At 42.4% G+C, this 27,067-nt stretch overlaps 1 protein-coding gene across 1 annotated transcript in view; it reads right to left on the reverse strand.

The window, feature by feature from the left end:
• MOSPD2 (motile sperm domain containing 2) overlaps positions 1-27,067 on the reverse strand; it is a 474,812-nt gene that overhangs the window by 382,839 nt on the left and 64,906 nt on the right. The window contains exon 5 of the mRNA XM_078657641.1: positions 16,975-17,129. Coding sequence (XP_078513767.1) covers positions 16,975-17,129 — 155 coding nt within the window. The remainder of the gene's footprint in view (positions 1-16,974; positions 17,130-27,067) is intronic.

A 27,067-nucleotide genomic window follows, 5' to 3' on the forward strand; every position in this document is an offset into this window, starting at 1 on the left:
CCATTCTACAATGCAAAATGCCAGGGTTGCATTTTAATGTTCCCAGTCTAATGTTCAACAGTATACAAAGTATTTATGGAATGTTTCTGAAAATTTCAGAAATCTCATTTAGGCCATTTAGAGCAGTGTTATACTTCATTATCAATAATGCTTCTCTTTGCCCCAATCTTGCCTCTAGGTCACCTCCTCGTGGGTCATGGTCAATTTTTGAGATTATAGTCCAGCGTAAATCCTAGTCTTTGTGTTTCTTTAATAGCCAATGGTGGACCAATGGCGCATTAGGTACTTCTCTCCTTAAACGTGATTTATGTTGAGTAATACGCTGTCATGCCTCCTGTGTGGTTTTTCCAATATATAAGTTTGGGCACTGGCGTACTATCCCGTAGACCACATTTTTAGTCTGACAATTTGTAAATTTGTCGTGTCTCCAATGTATCCCATTGAAGCTGAATACTGCTCCTTCATCTGTTTGTTCACAGCATGTGCAAATCCCACACTTGTGATGACCCACTATTTGAGGTAGTCCTAGCATTCCTCTCAAAGTGGGTTTAGTTTCACGGGGTAAAGCTGCCCGTACCACATGATTCGCCACACTCTTCTTTTTTAAAAGCATAAAGGGGTGGTTCCTGTAAGTCACAATGAAGATGTTTGACCAAATGCCAGTTTTGCATTACAATTTTCCGCATTTGATGTGTACTAGGGCCAAATGTGGTGACACACACAATCCTTTTAGAATCTGAACGTTCCTTCTTTTGTAGCAGAGTTTCCCGAGGGACCCACCACGCTCTTCTTAATGAGTTTTTTAGTCGTTTTTTTGGGTAGCCTCTCTCGAGTAGCCGTCCCATCAGCTCATTTGCATGTTTAAAATACTTGTCTTTATTGGAACAGTCTTTTTATTCTTAAAAATTGTCCAAAGGGCAAGTTTTGCTTAAGACTTCTAGGGTCTAGAGTCTAGAGTCTAGAGTGACAGACACAAGTGATACAAGGAGTAATTCAAGCTATAGGGGCAATCAACATAATCAACAGCAAAATCCCCAGCCTTTTTTAGCCAGAGGCCAGCAGCGAGCAAGAGGTCGGTCACGTCCCAATTACCAACCATGGGAAATGAGAACCAGATGACAGCACTACAGGAGTTAAAACTTCACCACTATTCAATCTGTCAGACTGTGTGTTAACTACCTCAGAAAGAACTGTCCTGGAAAAAGGGCTTTCATTCGTTCCTGTGAAACCCACAGATTTTGTAAGAATGAAATTGGAAGCAATAGAATTTTGCCGGAAAATACGACTGAAAACATTCTTTAAAGATATACCGGAGACCCACAACACAGAAGTCACTGGCATCCGGAAAAAAACAATGTTCTGTCCACTGGCATCTAAGACCCCGAAAGAGGTCATTACTTCTGAAAAGACAATATTATAAGGGATATCAGCCCTGGAGAAGAAGAAACAATATGTCAATTTCAATTTATCAAAAAATGAGAAGGATGCCATCAGTTCCCTAAAAAATGACAAAATGCTAGTAATCAAACAGGCGGATAAAAGGGGAGCGGTGGTTCTCTGGGACATCAGTAAATATAAAAAAAGAAGTGAGACGCCAACTAGAGGACCCGACCTGCTATAAAAAGATCGGCAACAACCCCACAAAGGAACTGCAAAACTAGCTTTTCGCAATTCTTCAGGAGGGACACGACTTAGGAATCCTAGGACCAATGGAATTGGGCTTCCTCCAGAACAAGAACCCTAGGATACCAGTTTTTTTATGTACTCCCGAAAATGCACAAAGATGCAAATGTCCCCCCAGGACGCCCCATTATATCGGGTTGCGAATCACTAACAGAAGCGGTGGCCTAGTACATTGACTTCTTTCTAAAACCATGTATTACAGAAATTCCGGCACATCTCAAAGACACAACAGCCTTTTTGAATGCAATATCATCTGTGCAGTTCAATTCGACTAGCCGGCTAATGGTCACAATGGACGTAGTCTCATTTGTATACCCAAATCCCCCAGGAACAGGCACTAGAAACTAACATTTTTCCTGGACCAAAGGGAGCGACCCACTAGAGTTCCCACAAGTTTCATAGTCAAACTTGCCAAGTTTGCTTTACAAAAGAACTATTTCCAGTTCGACACAGAATTCTTTTTCCAGACTAAGGGGGTAGCCATGGCCTGCACCTTTGCAACAGAATTGGCCGTATTATTTATGGGTCTATATGAGAACAGATTCATCTATAATAATAATCCTTTTGCAGAATTCATTACCAAATATATGCGATACATTGACAATGTATTTTTTATTTGGTCAGGAACCCAAGAAAGACTTAATGACTTTGTGACATAGCTTACCTTGAGGACTGAAGACATCAAATTTAGTCATACAGCATCTAATATAAGTATTACCTTTCTAGATGAGGAAGTGTATGCAACAGAAGGCACACTGGGTACAACATTGTTTCGAAAACCAACCGATAGAAACAAAGCACTCCACTTTACAAGCCATCACCCTAGAAGTCTTAAGCAAAACTTGCCCTTTGGACAATTTTTAAGAATAAAAAGAAACTGTTCCAATAAAGACGAGTATTTTAAACATGCAAATGGGCTGATGGGACGGCTACTCGAGAGAGGCTACCCAAAAAAACGACTAAAAACTCATTAAGAAGAGCGTGGTGGGTCCCTTGGGAAACTCTGCTACAAAAGAAGGAACGTGCAGACTCTAAAAGGATTGTGTGTGTCACCACATTTGGCCCTAGTACACATCAAATGCGGAAAATTGTAATGCAAAACTGGCATTTGGTCAAACATCTTCATTGTGACTTACAGGAACCACCCCTTTTTGCTTTTAAAAAAGAAACAAGTGTGGCGAATCATGTGGTACGGGCAGCTTTACCCCGTGAAACTAAACCCACTTTGAGAGGAATGCTAGGACTACCTCAAATAGTGGGTCATCACAAGTGTGGGAATTGCACATGCTGTGAACAAAAGGATGAAGGAGCAGTATTCAGCTTCAATGGGATACATTGGAGACACGACAAATTTACAAATTGTCAGACTAAAAATGTGGTCTACGGGATAGTACGCCAGTGCCCAAAATTATATATTGGAAAAACCACACAGGAGGCAAGACAGCGTATTACGCAACATAAATCACGTTTAAGGAGAGAAGTACCTAATGCGCCATTGGTCCACCATTGGCTATTAAAGAAACACAAAGAGGAGGATTTACGCTTGACTATAATCTCAAAAATTGACCATGACCCACGAGGAGGTGACCTAGAGGCAAGATTGGGGCAAAGAGAAGCATTATTGATAATGAAGTATAACACTGCTCTAAATGGCCTAAATGAGATTTCTGAAATTTTCAGAAACATTTCATAAATACTTTGTATACTGTTGAACATTAGACTGGGAACATTAAAATGCAATCCTGGCATTTGGCATTGTAGAATGGTTTGTCAGATGGATCACCCAGAAATACATAGACCAGAATGCAGTTCCACTCTTCATTAACACTTACTCTTCAAAAGGCAGTAAATAAGACTTGAGAAATCATTTCAATGGTGTCACATTCTTTTGCATCGTCAAACTTTGGAAAGAATTCATGTTTAAACTGTGACCCCTTGTTATGAATAAAGTTTAATAATATTCACGGGTATTTGCACCTTTATGAAAATGACGATCATGAGACCAGCGAGCAATGTAGAAATGGAAGAAGGGACTTTCAACCATCAATCGCTTGGAATAAATTTACGGAGAAGAAATCGTGGAATAATGTAAGGAGTATAAATCTTAAAATTGCATCTTAAAAGCGGTGTTCTCCCCGTATGACCAAAGGACTAATAATTTGTTCCGATTTGACTTCGCAGGACCGAGTAAAAAAGCGACCGCCGGCAACAATCTTTAAGCCCGGGTTGGGTTTTCCACGCACGGTACCGGGTACGTGCCGAACTGCCTCTCTTAAGCAAAAATGCTTTTCTACAGCGGTGCTATCTGAAATTAATACCCTACTTATGTTTTTTTTCCAGGCTCTCCGGGTCCGTCACTTTGAATAAGGTCAGTGTTAGACTCATACGCAATACAGGTGCTCCACCCCTGAACTGACCCCACTAATTCCCATCAGTTTCCTTTCATTTAGACTATTGTGACTACACTGCGTGAATTGCCGGGTTGTCATCATAGGTGGTCTATTGTCAATCAGCGAGTATATAGATCAGACATATAAAGTTGTGTGTGTATATCAATGTCTCCTTTGTGTTTAGAACCTTGTGACCTCACTACACGACCCCCCATTGGGATATTCATCCCACTAGGATTAAGGGAGGCAGTTTACAGCCGGCTGGTGGCGGCATTTTGTTCTTCTAATTATGCATATATGTTGGAATAGGTGACTTAATCTGGCGCATTTGTCTCTTGTTTTGTAGAACTCTATGGTCCTGAGGAGAACCCCGTAATCAGGGAGTTCGAAACGCTTCTACTTTAGTTGGCCCAGTGTCAATAATAAGGATTAGAAGGACGATGTTAGGAAAATATAGGATATGGTTCCAATTGAACCCTTTTATGTAACATTGTTACATTGAAACGGCCTTTAGGGTACATCAAGTGTATAAGCAAAACGTTTGTTTTGACACAGGGTCACACTTTTTTGATCCATTTTGGTTTGTAAGGGTTGGTATAAATGCAGGATGAATGTATTAGACTGAAAGTTTGGAGTGGATGAGTTGTAAATATGTACAGTGATTGTCTTTACTTTAGATTGCATCTAATTGTATATTTTTGTATATGCACAAAAAATTTCTCTGAGAAAAAAAAGTTACAAAATAAATTACGGACTAGTGGAACAAATAAACCAATAAACTAGTGACGTTATACTAAACAGACCGGTATGTTTTGTTCATATGGGTTCTAACAGACTCTAGAGAGTGAAATACAGTATTAGCATTTGTGTTGTTTATTCCATATTTCTGGCTTAGCCCTGCTGTGGTAGGAGCCAAGACCCTGTATTGCTAATCTAATTACGTTTACAACAAGAATAAATTTACTTGTGTGGCTTAATATCATCTATATTGATGCTGGATAGCTTTATTCAGATCTGAACCGAGCCTGTATACAGCGATAGTTATACTACTCTCAATTGGTCATTGTAGTACTCAAGGCGATTCGTTAATACGTTATCAGTGATAGCTGTTTCATTTAACCTTGTTCCATCACTACTTATGTGAAGTGCAGACTAGTAACTATTTCGAGCATCGTGTGACTCTCCTGAAGAAGGCGTTTACTCGCCAAAACGCGCGTAGAGACAGATGATGAACATTTACGTACTGTTTAGACATTAAAACTTCTTCATGATTGTGCGAAAAATTGTTTTAACCATTATAAATTTGACTGTAAAAATGTTTGGGTGTGTATTAATTCATATATGATGTTTTTTAAATTGAGGATCTAAGCGGCCACTTGGTCATCTTTGTGGCCACCTATTTTTAATAACTAATTTTTGTATTTGGTGTATATCGTAAATTTGAATAAATATATATAAATTCTTTTATGAAAATGTGGTTGAGTCAGTACATTGAGGTTTAAACATATTCTTACTGTTTACCTGAGTATCTTCAAGACATTTGTTGCCTAGGAAATGTATACTTGAATGTTATTAGCCCTGTCCTAGGAACATTATTGGGATACAGGGGGTCCTTGTTTTACTTGAGCTGCACCGGCGATCGAACCATGAGCCCCTTAGTCCGGAGTCAGGCACCCTGGCCGCTGCGCCACACCTCTTCCACTTGCCCTCTGGTATTCACCTACCACCACCGTATAGAAGCTGCGGTAGTATGCAAGATATCAAATTCACAACTTCGGTTACTGAAATACGGCTAGAGGAGTCGCCAATATGCAGAGTCCACTTTGGTGGTGATTCTGCTGGCATGTATTAGCATCACATCAGCCAAACGAATTCGTAAAATTGATTAAACAGAAAAAAACTCACACCTTGCCAAATGTTTACCAGAGCAAAATCACTTGTTACTAAAGGGTATGACACATCCAGAACGCATCCATCCACTTCATACAAAGTAAATCAAGGAAACTATCCTCCTTTCCAGGGTATTTTCAAAGTGTGGCTATATCTTGCACTATTCTAAATGTTTCATTGCCCTCGTGGAGAAATTCAGATTACTTGACAGTATTGAGAACTCGTGAAATTCCAGAGAAACTGGTAGAGCAGGTTCTGTAGGAAGAGAGCAGAGCAGGTTAAAGCTTCAAACTTACATCTTGGAAGCTTAGCTGCAAGAAAGTCCATATTTGAACACATTGCTGCAAGGGAAAGGAAAAATGCTTGGTCATTGGACATTTTTCTCTTGCTGATGTTCGGGAGTATCTAAACAGGTTGAAATCTGAAGGATAGTTGTTGGGCCAGAACTAGCTTTTCTGCATTACAGGACTATAGACAGATTGCTCTGTTGACAGAACTGAATTGCTCTGTTGACAGAACCAAATTTATCAAACAGAAATCTTAGACTAAAGATCAACACTTAGTTAAGTCCTGAACAGATTTTCCCTTGAGTCAGGGAGCCATCAAGACCCTCTTTGTAGCAATGGATTGTCTGCAAAGGACTTAAAGCTTGCCCGATTCAGAATAAATAATTCTCAATTTACACAGGAAATCTCAAAATAGTTCCAGAGATCTTATGGAGCGGTATGGGTGTGGCCAAGACTTGATTAACCTCTCAATGATGCAGTACTTCTAAGCCACTGGGACCCTTCCTCAGTGCCACGGAATTCAGAAGCGAAATTGGATAACATGTCTTGGTACCTGAGGACAGTTTTCTAATGCTGTGGATTCAAGCCTGTGTGGAGAGCAGCTGACATACGCAGAGTATTATCTTTAGCAGGACATGAGCTAGAGGAGTAGAATGCCAATTTCTCACACTAGAGTTGGTCTTAGCCAAATACAGTGAATGTCCCTCTTCACAAAGGATGGTCTCTATTACTTCATTATGGTCAATTGTGCCCTGGGGGAATAGAGCTCTGTGTATAGTTATCCCAGAACATACTGAGATAAAGGTTAGCTCCCTAAATTTGGAGGCATGCCAAGTGAAAGTCTAAATCCTGTCATATCACCAGTAAGAGATTGCAGCCATTATTACTATTATGTGAAATGAGGAAAAGGACTTAACGGTCCAAGACCAAAGGGAAGCAAAAGTGGCTGTAAGAAATACTTATGTTAATGACATTCATGCACAGACAGCTGAAAACTCGTTCAGGCTAAAAACCTCTTGTTGGACTCGGCCCTTTTTGCAGGGTCATCCATGAACTTTTGGCCTTCCTCCTGTATTTTGACTGACCTGTTTTTGTTGGTTTTACGACTCTGGGCACTTTACCACTGCTGATCAGTGCTAAAGTGCATATGCTCTCCCTATTGTAAATTGATGTATGGATTAGTGACTCCATGATTTGCTGGTTTGGTTTACTTGTCAGACCCTAGTACAGTGCACTGCGTGTGCCCAGTGCTTGTAAATCAAATGCTGCTGGTCGCTTGCAGCACTGGTTGTGCCACCCACAGAAGCAGCCGTGTAAAGTGTGTCTCAAAGAGGAGAAAGGACTTTGTGCTACTTTCATTCAACTTGTGAAGTATCTCCAAGGGCTTGACATAGAGCGTGCCTCCTGCTGAAGTCTCAGGGACAACAGACTTCAATTATCAGCTCCCCAAGAGTTCTTTGGAAGGGCCTGCAGTTGTGCTGGACTTTCTGGGGGACTGTGTGTCGCAAGGAGCTAGAAGTGCGACTCACGGAGAAGAAGTGTTTTGCCAAACTGCCGCCGTCGCTTCACAACACCGAAGCACCTCGCATCGCCGGAGAAGAGGATCGACGTCAAACCAGATGCCGCTGCATCACCGGAGGAACGTGTTGCCGCAGCATCGCTGGGAGAGCGTGTCGCCACTGTAGCTATCGCATAGTTGCTGAAGCGCCTCGCATCGCCGGAGAAGAGAATCGACGTCGCATCAGATGCTGCCGCATCACCGGGAAGCATGTTGCAGGGCCTGTCGCAGCTCAGAAGAATCATTGAGTCGCCGCACACCCATCGGGTGGGCACGCATCGTGTCACATCAGAGAAGATGCCATTTTTGTTCATTGCACCGGATCTTCATCGCACCACATTGCTGCTGGTCGCATCACCACAGAAGCGCAGTAAGAAACCAACGCATCACCTCCCCTCGCAGAGAAGAACCAACGCATCCCCTACGCATCAGTAGGGACCCGACGCATCACCGTTCTTGCGTGTAAAGAACCGACGCATCACCTTCCCTGCAACACTTTCGTTGATAGCGTTACGCATCCTAAGGTACATTGTACTCAAAGTGTCACATTTTACATCTAAAGGGAACTAAGCTATTTCTACCATTTTTGAAGTACAGTATTGTGGATTTTTGTTGTTTGTGGTCTTGTGTCACGTTTATATAAAAATACTTATTTTTATACTACAACTTGTGTGGTGTCCATCTGTAGTGTTGTCACTGGGTTACTGTATGTGTTCACAAATGCTTTACTCACTGCCTCCGAGATAAGCCTGTCTGCTCACGCCAAGCTACCGAGGGGGTGAGCAGGGGTTATTTTAGGAGTGTACCCCCTTACCCAGACTAGACGCAAGGGTCCCTATTTGGTCAGCAGTACCTACCTCTGCCAACTAGAGACCCCCAACTCTAACACCTCTTTGTTCAGAAAAAGAAATGAGACAATGACATATGGTGAAGAAACTAAAACTATTTTTGTGATTGAACGATCCACTGTCCAATTCACAAAAACGTTTCATATACAGTCAGGTTTATGTCATTTTAGGTTTCTTAGTAGTCTTTATCTCCCGGAAAGCAGAGTGGAAAATGTGCAAGTCAATGTGTGTTTAAATGCACAATGTTATGCTGCTATAAAAACAGTAGTTGGGCTTCTGCAAACAGGTTGCAGTGATTTCACAGCTACCAATACTGTGACAAAAGTGCTGCTACCTAACCCAGTATACTTCCCAAGCACATAGAGCACATTCTCTGCCTTTGTTTACACTTTCCTCAAGAGGTCCAATCAGTAGTTGCAGAAGGCCTGTCCTTGGCTGGGCATGTTCAACTCATGTCAAATGTGTCTGAGCAAATACACTGAGCATGGAAAACTAGGTCAGATAGTTATGCGATTGAACATCAGGGATCCTGAAAAGAGAGGTGCCTTTTCCCACTGATGGGGAAAAATCGGTACTTCATTTAAATTGAATTTACAATATAGTGAGGCAGGTATGCCAGGAAATGAAAAGATAATATTTCAGAAACTTACTACGGTTGTTTATAAGATGAACCCGTAATCATAGTGCTATTAAGAAATCGAAGATTCTGAAAAAACGCTTGCAGCTTAAATTCAGACTTCTATACTTGTGCTGCACATAATCCTAGACCTGGTGTGCACGTGAAATACAAACAGAAGACTGCACTGTGACAGCACTGAGAAGGCTACAGCTGTAGAGGCCGTGGTAGTACGGGCCAATTGTAAAGCCCTTTCAAGCAATCTCGCAATGTTCACAAGAGAGTAGTATATTTAAAACCATCATGGCAAAACCTTATGTGATTGCAAGTCTTATTAGCAAAAAAATGACCAGCGAATGGAATCACAGACGGACTACTGATGTGATGTGACATAAATACTGCTTCCAGATGTTTTATGAGGCAGCTGAAAGACCTTGCAAGTAACATGCAATCTCATTAAACAACAACCTAAAGTAAAGACCATTGGTTATTCGTTGAATTCCTCGAACCAGATGTAATATCTCCACGGGATTAATAACAAGTAGTCGAATGAAAAACGTTAATTTCGGGCCTGTAAGACTTAGATCCCTTTTCGAATCTACATATCTGAACTCTGACCTTAAGGCAGTGTCGTTGTTGCAAATTACATTTATTTTAGAAGCTACAAAGATAAGGAACAGATATAATCCCTTATTTTATCTTTGAGAAGTGTCGCTCAGGAGGATTGCATATGCAAATACAAATGATCAAGAGACGTCTTTTAACACGGAAGCGCCTTAAAGTCTGATTTCATTTCTATCTGATGCTGTCCTCTTCATTAGAATGCAGGAGACAGGGCACTTGAGGAAGCTTCAGATACTTTACACACTGAATAGACACCACGACATTAGAAACACTGTCATACACATGCCAATTGCTACAGCGAAAACTTAAAACATAACAAAAATCCTTCTGAACTGACAGCCTCACCCCGAGGGGTGCGCTAATTGGGAAATCAGGAATAATCGTTTTTGCACCCTGTTTTGAACTTTGCAGCCATTTCAAGATGGCGCTCACTACAGACTTTGGTATGGGTGATGTCCTAAAAGTCCTACTGGGAGGAAACTGCGCAGACACGACAGTGCAGAGGGGGCAATATTGTGCATAACAGTAACGCCTTATCTGGTATTGACATGCTCTAGCCGCAGATTTCTTACAGGTGAACTTCCCAGGCATCTGACTGGGTCCGGAAGATTTTTCTTGAGCAGTGCCCCTGCATACCAATAGGTGGCGTCGGCCGTCTCCGCATAACGTCGTTTGTCATCGGAACATCCGTGTCGTCCATATAGGCACCACCCAGGCATGCTGACACCAGTACTTTTCACAACTTTCCACGCCAGAAGCGTAGAGCCATGAAGCTGACTAAAAACGGTGTGTTGCGTCTAATAGGGCGCTAAAAGGGAAAAGCTCTGACATCAACCGATCTGTAGGGCTATAAGGATGGGTGGGTCGGTAAGGAAACAGCGGCTATATCATGTCACTACCAGATAAGGTGTTACCGAAGGTAAATGCCAAATCGAAGGGCATACGTACAAAATGAAATGCATCCGCCGGTGTTATGAATGAGCTGTTTGGATTCAGGATGTAGACGGACCTGGCGGTACGCATTGGATAAGCCTATTGACGAAAAATGCTCGGCATTCTTTATACTGGAAATCATTTCATTTATATGTGGCAATGGATGACTGTCGACCCAAATATTTTGATTGAGGTCTGTAAAATAGACATATACGCACTTTGCCATTCGGTTTGCATGCTAAAATGATGGGACTGAGTCACTCAGATGACTTTTGACTCCATGACTTTTGACTCACACAACCTATCCAGTTCCTCCTTTAATTGTGCTCTCAACACAAACAGTATGTTTTTCACTTTATGTACCTTTGGTAAGTTCCTGGACTTCAGAACTATGCAATGTTCAAATTTGTCTAAACATTCAAGCATGCTTGCAAATAACTTAGAATCTTCGGTGCTCCACTTCGTATTCTCCACATCCTCCGTCAACAATACCTGTTCACAGTGACTGGGATCCAGGATAATGCCCAACGTCTTCTGCCCTCTCCAACTCAAAAGAGCTCTCCCTCTTTCCACCAAATACACTCTTCCATTCAATTTCCTGTCCTTATAAGATAATTTGCAATTGAAAAATCCTGATAACAGAAGCTTCACACCACAATACTCCACAGGTTCTAGGTCAGGTGGACTTAATTTGCACTCCCCTAAACTTTCCCACACATGTTTGTTAATATTATTGTACAGGGAGCATGAGTCCGCCCAAACCGAGACCTTAGTTTTATTGATTTTCATGGTGCATTTGGGTGGACAATATCCTTCTTTTATTTCTCCAATTACAAGAAACACTCTCCACCGAACTCTTTGATGGCATTCAGGGAATGTTTCAACATTCCTTGACTCTGATTTACACACACGCGAAAAATGCCCTAACTTCTTGCATTTAAAACATTTTTCTTTTGCTGCAGGGCATCTTTCTGCCTCTGCAGTATGTCTAAAACTACCACACCTAAAACACGCATGTTTGTTTTTAGTTACCAGCATTTTGGTTGCATTTTCAAACCCTTTCTTTGTTTTCTGTACTACATTCACATTCTTAAGATCACATTGGTCCTTAACCTGATCCTCATTAAGTTCTTTAACATATCTAGACATGTGTTCTACCTGCCATGCATTGTCTGGTCTTTTGTAAAGAAGGATCCTTCGGTTCTTTCTTGAATTTTTACATTACAGGTTCTGTTAATGAACTGGTCTCTTATCTCTTTCTGCAAGTCTTTAAATTCTCTCTTTAGCCTCTCAACCCACTTTACTTCTTTTCTTCTCATAATTGTCCTCCGCGGCTTTCATGAGCTCAACCTCTGACATTACTTCCTTCGATTCAGTCCCTTCCTCACGGTTAGTTAACACATGCTGGTTTTGGTAAGGTTTTCAAAACTTTTATGCCCTCAACACCCAAATTGTTTTTTAATAGTGCTATTTTGCGAGACACTACAAAAGCTCCCCCCAATTTCTTCTAAGTATATCTCTAAATACTAGCACCATGCTTCCCACACCATAGCAGGAACCCCAGGATTTTGTAACATTTTTGGAGAAGCAACTATTGATGATGCCTCCGTCTTACCCAAACATATGCTCAACAACTTGTTACCTTGAAGTTACTTGTATAACGATCTCCTCACAACCACCACTCAATGTCTAATTATCTTGTGCACACAATGTAATTTTATACCAACAAACCAGTAACTAAATTAAATAAAGTGGTCACCGTAGTCCATCAGGCGCTCTTTATGATGGATTCACCTAACTCAAAAGAAATTCCTAGCTTCCACCTTCCAAACCGTCCTTACACATGCTCCTCAGCAATATGCCACGTGCTTCGCACTCAAATTGCCATAGAACACGCTCTTTGGCAGTGTGTGAAGTGCTCAACAAACTACGGGAAGATCACTTAGTAACATGTCTCCACAACAGCATGCCCCGCTCTTGGTTGCCACAACAACTGAATGCGTCCGGCATGCACTATGCACAACGTACTTACATAAGGCAGTACGTCATCTCCCTCAGCTGACAGCCGACTTTCAAAGGTCTACAATGCCACATTCTGCAGTTGCCACACTGACACAGACTTCAATGCGTCACTGAGGCTCAATACCTGCCCCTGGTAAATTATGTGCTTGCTCATCTTCAAATGAACACAACATAGTTCGCTCTATCTTGCGCCACTGAGGCACAATGCCTGCGCTGGAGGGTGACGCACGAGCAGCGTATGAAGGGCAACACCGCAGCTATAGTGTAAACTCGCACCCTCCGTACACTAGATCCCGTGTACCTCAGTACACCCGTAACTTCACAGAAATGCCACTATCCATCTAAAACAGGCAACTCACTAAACAGGACCACAGCGCCACTAGGTCCCGTCCTGTCAATTTCTTTTGGCTCCTCACGGCCACACGGAGTACCAGGGGTTGTTTTTGATCTCTGCAACTCGTCACAATCACCTTCAAATCCTCCTGGCAGTACAGTGTCCTAAATTAGCATCCCATCCTTGTCACCACTTTTAAGACACCAGGACACAGGAGATGTGAGTTACCAGGTTATTAAGTGCAGAGCAACAGCCCCCAACACGTCTTCTCACCTCAGCAACTGTTGAATCACTCTGCCACTAGAATCCACAATCTAGAATCCAATGAAGATGGCAACCATGTAAAAATATACAATATATACCTTTTAGGAAGAATATCTCATTGACAACAGGACTCAATGAAGTGTTATTGGGTGTATGGATTAGCCCACAAACTTCAGGCTTGAAAAATGAGATCTTCTGAACACTGTTTTCATCTTACTAAAAAGAGTGCACCCTCAACGAATGCTTCACATACTCAAATGTTGGTTGCTTTTTCTTCCATACCTTTCCAATTAAATAGATAAATACAAAATCATTGTATGACTTTGGACCCTAAATGGAGCACCTGGAATTAACCCCATGAATTTCTCAAGCGCATCATTCACGTTTGGGTGGTAACAGAGACAGAGCAGCTAATCTATATTTTAGTATATTTGCAGTAACTCCAGTGAATATGGTTTTATCCCGGAGTATACTGAATATATTTTTAGTTAAGGCACTCTGCGTTTAGGCTTTAATTGTTCATTTTTGGAGGTTTACAAGTTATTAAAATTCGAGTGAACATTTTTTTAAAGAGATATTTTTATTTTATTTTCCAAACAATGTACAGGAGCAAAGATAAAACATTGCATAGTTAGTCTAGGGACCAACCCCATTGACCATTTTACAGTAAGAAGTCATTAACAGCGTACAATCTCTCCACCCCCTCTCCCTCCCCCGATATCCACCAGCCAGTTCTGGTTCAGCAGCAATCGGAAACACCAAAATATACACTCCATTACATCAGTCAACATCTCTCTCTCACCCATCAAGTCCCCACCCAACTCTGCGTCGCAATGACTTCTGCTACCTCCAAGGAAAAGTATTAAATCAATTTACCCCACACCGTACAAATTTTCGGGGGCGGCCCCTGCTGGTATTAGCTACTTTTTTAGCCACCATGTACATAGCCATTCCCAGTTTCCATTCTTGTATCGTTGGGGACTCCTGTGCCCCCCAGTTTTGAGCTATATCTCTTTCGGCCCCTACCAAGCCAAGACCACAGAGCAAGAGCTGAGCCCGATGTAGGTCAATATCAGTGAAAATCCCCAAAACGATGAACTTGGGGTCCAGCACGATCTGTGCCGAAAACAAACTAATAAGTTCCCGGGAGACTGCAACCCAGTAGTCCTGTATCAGGGAGCAATTCCAAATCGTATGAAAGAAGGAACCATCTTTTCCCTGCCATCTCAAACAATGCGGGTCTGTGCCCTTCCCAAAGCATGCAACCAATGTCTATCATAGTACACTCAATGTAATATTTAAACTGCCCTACTTGTAGCCATGATTTGATTGCTATTTCCCTCTGGTGCATTAGGGCCACATCCCAACTTATGTCCTCCAGTTCCACCACCTCTTCCACCCATTTTCCCCGCAGCTTAAGTAGGATATCAGGCATGTTATTATGGAGGGTTCTGTATGCGAGAAAAATTGTACCCCATCCAAATTCCTCCTGTAGAAGTCGTCCTTCAAGAGGGGCCTATTCCGGGGTACCATCCCAGGGGAGTGCCTAAGTCCTCCACGCATGCTGTATTTGAGCTTATTTTAGGAACTGATTTAAGTTTATCCAGTATTCTCGTTGGAGAGAGGAAGATGGCATGAGGTTGCCATCTTCAATCAGGTCTCCTACAATGGATATCCAGATTGACTCCCAGGCCTTGAATCCCTTTAGTTTTTTATCTCGGGAAGCCAATGCCCCTCCCATAAGAATGTTGTCCTTATAGGTTTACAGAGACACCCTATGGTTGTCATAGCTTTGTCCCAGGCCGCTATTGTGACCCGAGTGGCAGGGAGGAAACACAGAGTCCCTCTGCCTCCGTACAGGTAAAGCAGACCGGAGCTCTCACCCAATTGTGCCTGTTCCAGCCTGAAGGTTGAGTGATCCAGGTGGGTAAACAACCAATTGTTCACATTCATGAGGTGGGCAGCCCAATAGTAGGCATGTATGTCAGGCAACGCCAACCCGCCAAAATATTGTTTGCGTTCTAGGGTTTTAAAGGCAAATCTGGGGAGCTGGCTGTCCCAAAACAGGGCTGACATGTCCCCTTCAATCACCTTGAAGGTCTCTGGGGGGATCCAGTAGTAAGTGTCTTGCAGTGCGTAGAACAATTTAGGAAAGATCATCTTAAACATTGTCGCCCATTCCATCAGAGCAAGGGTCAGCCCTCGCCACCTCTCCATGTCTTCTTGGCAGGCTCGTAACACCCTCACTAGATTGCGCTCAAAACAAAGCTCCCTTTCCAGTGTTATGTAGATATCCAAGTATTTGTATCTATGGGCTGTGTGTGTTTCAGATGACAAGGTAGTTAGAGCACCTCCATCCTTTTCTGTGGAAGATAAAGCACTGAGTTGCCCCACTAAATACTGCATCCAGAGTGTCTCACATAATATTCAAATAGTTGGAAGGTGAACAGAAGGGACAAGAACGGTTCTGTAATGCAGAGGAGAATGTCATCAACGTAGAGCGAAATTTGCTCTTCTCCGGCAGTTTCACCCGCAATCCGGAATCCACGGATCCCAGAGTGATCACAGCCGCACAGGCCAGGGATTCCAGGGTATGGGAAAAAAGAAGAGGGGGGGACCAGGGGGACCACCAAGTCTCATACCTCTATCAATGGAGAATTCTGCAGGCAGTACCCAGTTTACTGGGACAGCAGCCGTTGGGGCATGATATAGTAATTTGACCCATTTCCTATAGTAGGGACCAAATCAGAACTTCATCAGTGTATGTCCAAAAATAGGCCAAAGCACTGCATCAAATGCCTTTTCTGCGTCAAACGCTAGAAAGATGCAAGCATGATCAGATTGATTTCTAATTTAGTTCAGCCAGGTATGTGTGCGACGTAGATTGCATCTAGTTGATCTAACAGGCATAATGCCAGACTTCTCCCTATGGATTAGAGCTGTAATGACTTGCAGGAGTCTGGTGGAGAGTATAAAGGTCAAAATGTTAAGAATGTGCAATTTCTACCTATATTATTCAATGAACAAACTGTTCTTTTGTTCACATGTACATTTTATCATGCGTTGTGTGCAGCGCTGCATTTTGGTAACTCCTAACATTTAGACTACTGCTCTAAAGCAGTCAGTTAAAATACTATTTTAAGTTAGGTATGTGCCTTGTATGAGGCCTACAAAATTAACCCTTATTATACAAGAAAAATCAAAAGTACTCAAGAAAAAACATTATACTTGCATTTCCTTTATAAATGTGTTAAAACTTCAGAAGCCTCTAATAAGCAATGTTGGACTTTCATGGCCTTTCCTTTATTGTCCACTAAATGCATTTGGAAATTAGAATACAAAGCCTTGGAATACTAGCAATTTGAACGTCTCGTGGAGTAAACCAATAACAAAGCACTGATGGGGAAACTACCAGGTGGTCTCACTAAGAAAAGGGTCAGGGGCCCTTCTCAAAAAGTAAAATTAATGTATAAGTAATAACAGTTCATAAAACCTGAAAATAAACCAGATCCCCAAAATACTTACTACGTTACTGAGCCCACTTTCGCCCATGTCAAACACCACTGTCACAGCCTTCCCAGGCTCTCTCTTGGCATACCGCTCTAGCCAAAAAGCCACGCATTTCTTTTTTTCGATGTGCGTTTTGGCGTCTCTCAAGTGAAGCTTCACTCTGAACCAGACTAAAATGAGATGAAAAGACATTGCAAGAGACATTTAAAAAAAGCAAAAATAAGCTTGTGTGGTGTTAGTTTTTTCTTCAGACTAGGATCTAAAAGAGCAAAGGTATTTTCTAACACTGTCTACTACGCATGCATGATCATTCCGGTTTTAAATTTTACTGTGCACATTGGTAATAGCAGTAGGATGACAGTTCAGTTTATGAAATGATGTGAATCTGCAAATGGTCAGTTAATGTGCTAAGACGAACACTTTAATATTGGATAAGAAGATATGTGAAGACATTACAATATTTGTAATATAGCACACCTGTAGAAAGAAGTCAGTGCCTATATTTTATCAGATGCTGATTGATAATGTTCTTGAAACCCTTGACAAGTTGAAAGGTTGATAAGGTGAGATTGTGGCCTACTGGATGAGCGAAAATGGTAAGAAGCAAACAAGGTGTACCCTTGAGAAGGGTCTATCAGACCAGGTTTTAAACTAGTCCAACTGAAGTTCTTACAAGGAGTCCTCACCCAAAGGTTGACATTTGGGAGAACAGGCACTGATGTTGTTTAAAGGACTATGGAGGATTTGATACTTTTTCTAGCAGACTGCCCAAAGATACACATGTTCTGAAGGAAAGTTGGGATCAGTTACTAAAAAACAGTCATCATGATAGACCCAGATCGAGGTTGTCCCAAGAAGTTTGCTAAGGTGTGGAGCAGATGCACGGGCCACCATGATCTGAATTAATTCACTTCATGGAATGGCATTGTCCTTTGATTTGGTCAAGCTGGTATCATTTGTCGGGAGACCCAATGCAATATAATAAAGAAAACTAAGTGGCATGTTATGTGACAGGGCATGGAAGATGTAATTTCAGACATGCATATATATATTTGTTGTATCCACACACATGAAATTGCTGTTGGTTTATGATTCAGAAAAGCAATACAAATTGTTAAAATGAGGGGCACCATCTACCATATTGGGCTGGATTTATATTCAAAACAATTATTTCTTTTAATTTCTTAGGACAATTTGGATAGCTGCTTCCAACATTAGCAGCAGAATGCTTACCGTACCAACCTTATTTCATATTTTTATCTCCCAGAAACTCTGTGAAAGTCAGGAGTGGTAAAGTGTATATACAGCTATTACACCTGAAAGGGCAGGGGACCATCCATGATTTTTCTTAAATGTGCCTTTATAAACATACACCCACCCGCTGATTTGCTCTATCCAAATACCCGTAATCTCCTGCCACATGGCCCTACATCACAGCATGTCTCTCGCAAGCTTCATTCTCAAAGCTAGACTGTAAATGGGGTAAATGCCTAAGAGGCACTGATGGACTGTGGAAATCAGATGGACCTGGTTGACTAGAAATGCCAATGGTACAACGGTAATCATGATCAATTACATTCACAGCTCTTGAGCCAGAATACTCACCATAAAGGATTATAATGTATACGCAGATGTGCCCATATTTACAAATGCATATACAACAGGTGTGTGAGGGAAACAGAGCAGACCACCACCTAAAGCCTACCAACAATCATCCAAGCATGAAACAGACATATACATTATGTAATAAGGACAGAGCTGTAACATTCAAGAACGGTTAGGCTTGGAAACATTGCCACCAGTAATTACTTCAATTACATCCTCAGTGCAGTATTTAAATAGCCCACATTTTTTCTTATACATCTGGTATCAACTGTATTTTCCTGGTTAGGGAATGTTGACATCCCTGATGTAGCATGCTTATTGTTGCTTAAGCTTTTTATACTTCAATGTCTTAAGCTTCAGTACATCAAGATTCAAAGTCTCAGGGCTTGAAATAGGAAAGCTCCAAAAGTACTCCCAGAACCATTATACAGCGGTAAATTGAACATGCCAGTTATCCTTGCCAATTTTCATGATCTGCTTTTTAAAAGGGGACAACAGGAACTAACTAAGATTCTGTAAGCTCTGAGCTAAAAACATGAATTACAGAGGAAGTGTATTAGAGGCCATTGCAGGCAGGTCAGAGGCTTTGTTGAGGCTGGAGACCCAAAAATCGGCAGGTCCCTAATTGAATGACGGAGTGGAGACAGTAGAGACGAGCGTCCACAAAAATATCCAAAGTGGAGCAACTTGAGGGTTGTATGAAGAAATAATGTGGCATTGCAACAGTGCCTGAAAGATGCAAAAGCCGAATCACAAAAATATACGATTTAGGAGTACGCCAGAACACCCGAAGACCAAACATAGAATTATTAAATGAGGAGTAGAATACATATTTCTTAAGGCTAAAAGGTTCCATATTTTATTTCCTCTGGTGAATGAGGTCATAGAGTGCCGGTTGCCCCTACATCTGGTGCCTATCCCAGTGCCATCATGGCCTGCTTTCTAGACTACCGAATCATGGACGCTATTGTCCAAGATGGCAAGACCCATCTCCTAAGAGAACTCAATTTGGATCTTATTCCCAGATTTCAATCAGGCCATTCAACACAAAGCTTTGATGTGGGGTGGCATTTTAAGAGACTATGAAAGAGAAGGTCCTCTCCTATCAACAAAGACTGGAAAGAATAAAAGAAAATCTCTCCGATGACCATTGAGAAGGTGGGGGACTGGAGATGGGGCTTCCTTCTGGATATCCATAGCATAGAGACAACTAGGGGCTATGACAAAATGAGTAACAGGAAAACCAAATAGAAACTTGTTCTGACTGAGGCGAGGAGCAATCCAACAGTGAAACTGCTTTATGAACTATTTGACAGACTATGGTCAGTACTTTTTGTTTTAGGTTGGTTAGGTGAAGCCAAGAAAACCGATCATGATGAATGTTAGAAATGGCAGTATCTTGTTGGCAGAGGTAGGTACCTTTGTCCAAAGAGGGGCCCTTGCTTCTAGTCAGGATAAGGGAGATACACACTTTAGACAACCCTGCTCACCCCCTGGGTAGCTTGGCACGAGCAGACAACCTTATCCCAAAGGTAATGTGTAAAGTATTTGTACTCAAAACACACAGTACACACAGTAATACAGTGATACAGTGATAACACAACAAATAGACACCACACCAATTTAGGGTATATTTATCTAAACTCAACAAGACCAAAAAGACAAAAATCCAAGATACAGGTAATAAGATAGCACTTTTAAACATTTACCTCTAAAATAAAGCTTGTAGAAAACAAATAGCTCTACCTGGAGCTATTACAACGTCATGACAGCAATAAATCCAAAGTACAGCACCATGGAAATGAAATCTATGATGATGCACGGCGGCTAGGAGGCGAGGCGTTGGTGCTGAGGTAGAGGCTGGCTCCAGGGCAGGCAAGGCATTGTGTCCGCGAGGAGGCAACGTGTCGAGTCCAGGACAGGGTAAGACGGTTGCATCAGCTGTGATGCGTCGGTTCTGGTGACAACGGGAAGTTCGTGGAGTCACGCTCGGCTGTTATCGGTGCCAAGATTACAGGATGCAGGCGCAGACGATGACAGTCGGTGGGAGTGCTGGCGTCTGGAAATGCAAATAAATGCAGGCGTCGGAGCTGCGGTGCAGGCTGGTTGGTGCACCCACTTCACGAGCGGTGCCCCTGGCATCAGTGCAGGTCAAGGTGTCGTCACTGACCAAGCAGAGACAGGTTTTCTTACTTCTCTTAGGTTTCTTCCAGCTCCCAACAGCAGGAAAACCTCCAGAAGACCAAAAATGAAATAGGCACCTCCTGGCAGGTCAGAATGTAATGTAATGTAAAACAACTTTTCTATAGCGCATTCTATCACTCCAAGGAGCATCTTGGCGCTAAATACCAACCCTAAGATGGAAGGGTGGTTAGCTGGAGCAATTCCCAGGAACTAAAATCCTCTACACTAAGGCTCTACAGGCAGCATCGGTAAGTGTGAAGACCCAGGTCTTCAGGGCTTTCCTGAAAAGGGATTCTGATGAGATTTGCCGAAGCGAGAGAGGCAATTTATTCCATGCTCTGGAACCCAGTACCACAAGGGATTTTCCCCCTTTCGTGGCTAGTCTGAATCTTGGAACAACTAACAAGTTCTGGTTTAAGGATCTCAGACTTCGAGTGGGGAGGTGGCGTTTGAAATTCTTTAAGAGATACCTGGGTCCTTGTGCGTGATAAGCTCTGAAAGTAATAATTAAGATTTTGAATAAGATACGTTTATGGATGGGAAGCCAATGAAGGGCGTGTAGTGCAGCTGAAGCGGATGATTTCCTGGGCCAACCAAGGACCAGGCGAGCGGTGGCATGCTGGACCATCTGCAGCCTGTGGAGCACGGTCTTATTGGCTCCTGCATACAGGCTGTTACAGTAGTCCAGTCTTGATGTAATAAGGGCCACCGCTACCGTTTTCCTAGTTGACAGTGGGAGGAGGTCGAAGAATTTCCTGAGCATTCTGATGATATAGAAGCATGGGCTGGCCACCCCGATGGCTTGTTGCTTAAATGACAGTGCGTCATCAAACTTGATACCCAGGTTACGGACAGAAAGGATGGTATTTGGGGGGGCTTCAGCATCTTCCGGCCACCACTGCTTAGGGGAGAACAGATTTTGAGGGCCAAACGGTAGGATTTCTGTTTTCCCAGAATTACATTTGAGATGATTGGTCTTCATCCATTCAAATGTGGCAGTCAGGCATTATTAAGGTTTTCTTCAGCTCCGGGCAGTTCCCTGTCAAGTACCAGGATAAGCTGCGTATCGTCAGCGTAGGATATAGTACTGATCTGATAAGAAGAAATGAGCTCGATCAGGGGTACCATATAAAGATTGAAAAGTACAGGGCTCAAGCTAGAGAACAATCTGCAATAGAGTTAAGAGGAGCTGGGCTGAAGTCTTTGTGTCCCTCAGACTTCAGAACAGGAGGCCAGCACACTCAGGCCCTTGGCGATTCTTTTTCAAACAGTTTCACAGCAAAGTTCCAGTCTTTGCCCTCTCCTTGGCAGAAACAGCAACTGCAGGGCAAGCCCACACAGCAAAGGTGCAATACTCCTCCTCACCGCTCTTCAGCTCTTCTCCTTTGCAAAGGTTCCTCTCGAGTCCCAAAGTGATTTAAAGTTCTCGGGTCTAAGGTCCACTACTTATACCCCCTTTTGCCTTTGTTGTTCTTTGTGCAAGTGTCTCGGAGCCCAGTCCAAACCAGTTCTGTCCTCAAGTGTGCAGTATGACCATAGGGGGTGGAGACAGCATTGTGCAGGGGAGACAGGCGCTATTCAGGTGCAAGGAAAACATCCCCCATTACTCTAAACGCAGCCAATGTCTATTTACTCAGCTCAGAGTCATCCAGGAAGGAACAGGCACACCTCATACCCCCAGTGGCTGTTTACAGTGAAAGCACATCCCCAGCCCATCACTCCAAAGACAGACAGTCAATCCACAAACAGGCAGAGGCACACAATATGGTTAAACAAGAAAATGCATAATTTCTAAAAGTGGCATTTTCCAACACACAATTTAAAAAACATCTTTACTAAAAGATGCGTTATTAAATTCTGAGTTCAAAGAGCCTAAACTTTATTTCTTTGTCTTGTCCCAATGGGAAGTTGTACTTGTAAGATGTTATAAAGTATCTCCCATTCTATCCTATGGGGCAAATAGCCTTTCAATAGTGAAAAGGTGAAATTGACAGTATCAAGACCTGTCACACACACCAGTACATGTCCCAAATTTCACATACACTGCCCATGGGGGGGTACCTTCGGCCTACCTGAGGGGTGTCTTATATGTAAGAAAAGGGAAGGTTAGGAGGGCCTGGCAAGGGGGAGCACGACATGGCAGTTCACAACTGCAGACACTACAGTGGTAGGTCTGAGACACACTTACAGGGCTACTCATGTGGGTAACACAATCCGTGCTTCAGGCTCACTAGTAGCATTTGATTTACAGGCCCGACACACTCAGTGCACCTTACAAGGGTCTTACCAGTAAATCAAATATGCCAATCAGGTATAACCAATGGTCATCATTATTTACACAGAGAGGATATGCAAATTAGATCTGAATAGCAGTGGTAAAGTGCCCAGAGTCCTAAAGCCAACAAAAACAGGTCATAGAAAATAGGAGGAAGCAGCAAAAGGTTTGGGGTTAACCCTGCAAGAAGGACCAAGTCCAACAGTGAGACAAAAACGTTGAAGGAAATGCATTGGGTAAAGCAATATAGGTCTCACTGACGTTCAGACATTTCTCTACAACAGAGACATATTTACTGGATTATGTATTCGTTCAATGCTATTTTACCTGAAAAGTTACAGTTATTGGTTCAGTTAATAGCTACTTTCAATTTTGGGGAATGGTGTATTAAAAAGCAACAGGCACAACGTACATTGGGAATGCGGTTAGCCTGGAACCTGCCCTACAACTGTGTGGTGTGGGGGAGGCACAAATTGAACCTTTAAGGGTTTCAGCTGCTGTTAATTAGGTCATAGCGGTTCCTGTAACAATAGTTTTGGTCCAACCCCATACATAGCGGAGACTAAGAATCAGTATATTGTTGCTGAAAGCTAACTCAAACTCCTGATAACGACGGTCAATAGATTAAGCAATAAAGTGAAAAGGGTAGTGGTTGTCAAGATGCCATGGAGACAGACTGATGTCGTTCTCCTGTGGGAGACACATTTGGGAGAGGATGTAGCCTTACGTCTAGAGCGGTCGCCCTCGAAGCAGGGGAACCGGGTTTGAATCTCTGCAACGACGCTCAACATCCTGTGATTCTGGGCAAATCACTTCATCTCCCTGTGTCTAACAAAAAAAAGTTAATGTGTCCGTCTGTAACGAAACTGGTGCTCATGTAAAGCGCTCGGATACCAGATTTCTCGGGTCTAGTTTGCGCTATATAAAACTCTTAAAAGAATAATAATAATATTTGGAAGGAAACAAATGTGAATTTAAAGGGACAGGAAAGTATAAACCGATGGTACATGCTAGTTTCTCGTCGAGATCCAGAGGAGTGGTGAAATGGTCTTTACCAACTGTAGCTGACATTGTGGTCGGAAAAAGGGATGGGAAGCATTTGCCTTCCATGTACAAGTCAAAATAAAGACCCCAAACTGATGAGATTGTGGATGCCATGGGAGGACAAGTTGTGTCCCTCTCAAGCATACAAGGGACACATACTACTTAGGAGCCCATGGGCCATATTTGAGATTTGCCTATTTTTGTTTCATAGGAATGGTAGTAAATGGATTAATAGAGAAAGATTACTTGGCTGAGGTGTCCTCAATCCTGCTCCATTAATGAGGACAACGAGTACCAGAGGGCCTCACATACGGAGAGATGGCATTTGAACTAACAAGAGCTTCAAGAGTCACCAACAAGTCATACGATCAATTGAGGTCCCCAAGAGTGAGAACCATGGTATAGGAAACATATAGGATGGTAGTAGAAGGACAGACAATTCAAATGGTGTCTACAATCAAAAGGAAAGGGCTAGGAAGGTCAGGGACTTGAAACTTCAATTGTGTCAACTAAAGAAGGATCTTAGTGAAGGTATACAAGTTGTTCTACAGTAGTAGAAGAAGAAAATAACAAGAAGAGGGAGGGAGAGGAGGAAGTGGATTCTGTCTCCCCTAGTAATTTTATTAAACAAAAAGGAATCCACTCTAATAGTGGTAGTGGTCCCTACAATGGTGGGGAGCACACAGTGTTGTATAAATACCCCTCACACACCAACAGGTCCCTTGGTGTCATGCTTCATCATCAGGGTCTTCGCACCCCTCTACGGGATGCGGCGTGCTACGACTCACGACTACGTAGGAGCACTGAAAGTGGACTATGTGTTGATGTGTGTGAAGGAAATAAAGGTGAGTGGTGAGGTGAAAGACAGTGATAGTTAAAAGATACCTGGCTTGTAGGAGAAAAAATAATAAAACGTTTTTATTAAGCCCTCGGCTGGTATCGTTAAAAAAGTGCAGGGTGAGGTTGTATATACTAGTTAGGGTACATCAACCTCTAAAGTGCGTCGACATGTTTCGGAGTGACAAGGACTCCTTCTTCAGTACGAGGATGTGCACTATTATCCCCACCTTACTCACATGTATGTAGATGTCAAAGTATGCTCTACAAAAAATAATAGGTGAAATGTACCTATTCGTGTTATATTGAATGTGGTCTGTTGCGCCCAATTGGCGTTGTTAATACAGAACCTGTAAATAAACAAAAACATCATGAAATATAACATCACTTTATGATATTGAGAAAAACCTGTGTAGATACACAGGAGGGTGATGAAGAACCAAAAAATAAGGTCCAAAACCCTGTAAAAAAAAAAAAAAGGACATAGACAAACATATAGACTAGGACACACATATATATGATATAGTCGCCATTGGTATCCCTGGGATTGAATAGTGGGAAGAAACACATTATTTAGCACATATACAGTTCTTACTTTTGGACAAAGGCTAAATGGCCTCATGAGCCAAAGCGTGGTATTGGGGGTTCTGTTGTCTTCTTGCTCAATGTAGCAACCTAAAAGATGTAAAAAAAAAAAAAAAAAAGGGAACAGCGCGGATTTAGAATCTAAAACGCTGTTTCTGAGAAAATAGGTTCCTCCATGCTTCAAGGTCTAAACTCACGGTTACTGCCAAAACTGGTAGGCTGTCATCCCCTCAACGCGGCTCCGACGTTATGTCGAGTCGTATTGGACAAGTGCCTTATATAGTAGTAATAATTGCCCCAATTAGCGTTAAATAGGAATCGGAAAATGCACAAAGAAGGACCTAAACATGAGAAATCAGGTCCGGTCCTGCGCGCGTGAGGAGGGAGTGTCAGGGACCGACCGCGCATGCGCAGGCAGGTAGCGTCTTGATTTGCTGTCCTAATGCGCATGCGCAAAGAGTAACACTGGTTTCTCGCGCATGCGCGTGATAGCGGTTATTCCGACATCGGCATTGGTTCTGGGCATTTTAAAAACGTTGGAGCATTCGTAGCTAGTTACATTCAAAAAAGATGGGAACAAGCCTGACAAGGTTGTGCAAACATGGCAATTAGTGTATATATGCATAAGACATCTTATACAATATTTTATGATTTTAAGTGTTATTAAAGGTGATAACATTCCTGGGTAGTTTTATGTTGACAATCGTGTCACATAATGTTTTTCCGTCATTACCTAAGGTCCAGCTCATCTCAGGGTTTTACAAATATACTGTTACTTGGCAGTGTGTTGGTAAAGTACATTCATCGTAACTGGCTCCAGGGAATGGAGTCATTTAGTCCGGTGGTGTCTGTGCCCAGACGGAACACCCACCTCTGCTCCTTCTCAAATAAACCAGTGTCTGATGGAAGTTGCTCAATCACAGTCCAGTGTAATTCATTCACACAATGCTGTTGCTCCAGAAAATGTGCTGCCATCTTAGTAGTTGATTTTTTGCATCTTATATTGCTTTTATGTTAATTTATCCTAGTTTTTACAGCTCGTGTGGTCATGCCCACGTACTCTTTCTTGCATGGGCACGTAATAAGGTAGACCACGATCCTGCTGTTGCAGTTAGTAAAGGCTCGTTGTTCCCATTTAGTGCCATTTTTAAAGGTAAGGGTCAGACTCTTCTCAGTCAGATGGCAACCGTTACAGTTCCCACATGGGTGGTGTCCATGTAGCCCCTGTAGTCTAGTTTGTTGAATCACAGTGGTGGGGGGTCTTGAGTGCACTAGGATGTCTTTTAGATTTCTTCCTCTCCTGTGTGCAAAGAGAGGTTTTTCTAAGTTAAGAGTGCCGCTCGTCAGGATCCGCCAGTGTTTATTCACCACTTTGGAGACCTGGTTTGAAATAGAGCTGTATGTTGTAACACAGACTGTTCTGTTGGCTGTGTTTTCCTTAGGGGCTCTGTCCCCCAGCAGGGCTTCACAGTTGTTATTCCGTGCCCTTTTCATTGCATTCTTTATGATTCCGTCCGGATACTGCCTTTGTCTAAGTTTTTCACTCAGGTCCTGGGCTTGGGATTTATACTTGGATAC

This window comes from Lissotriton helveticus, chromosome 8, assembly GCF_964261635.1.
Source record: "Lissotriton helveticus chromosome 8, aLisHel1.1, whole genome shotgun sequence".
Taxonomy (NCBI): Eukaryota; Metazoa; Chordata; class Amphibia; order Caudata; family Salamandridae; genus Lissotriton; species Lissotriton helveticus.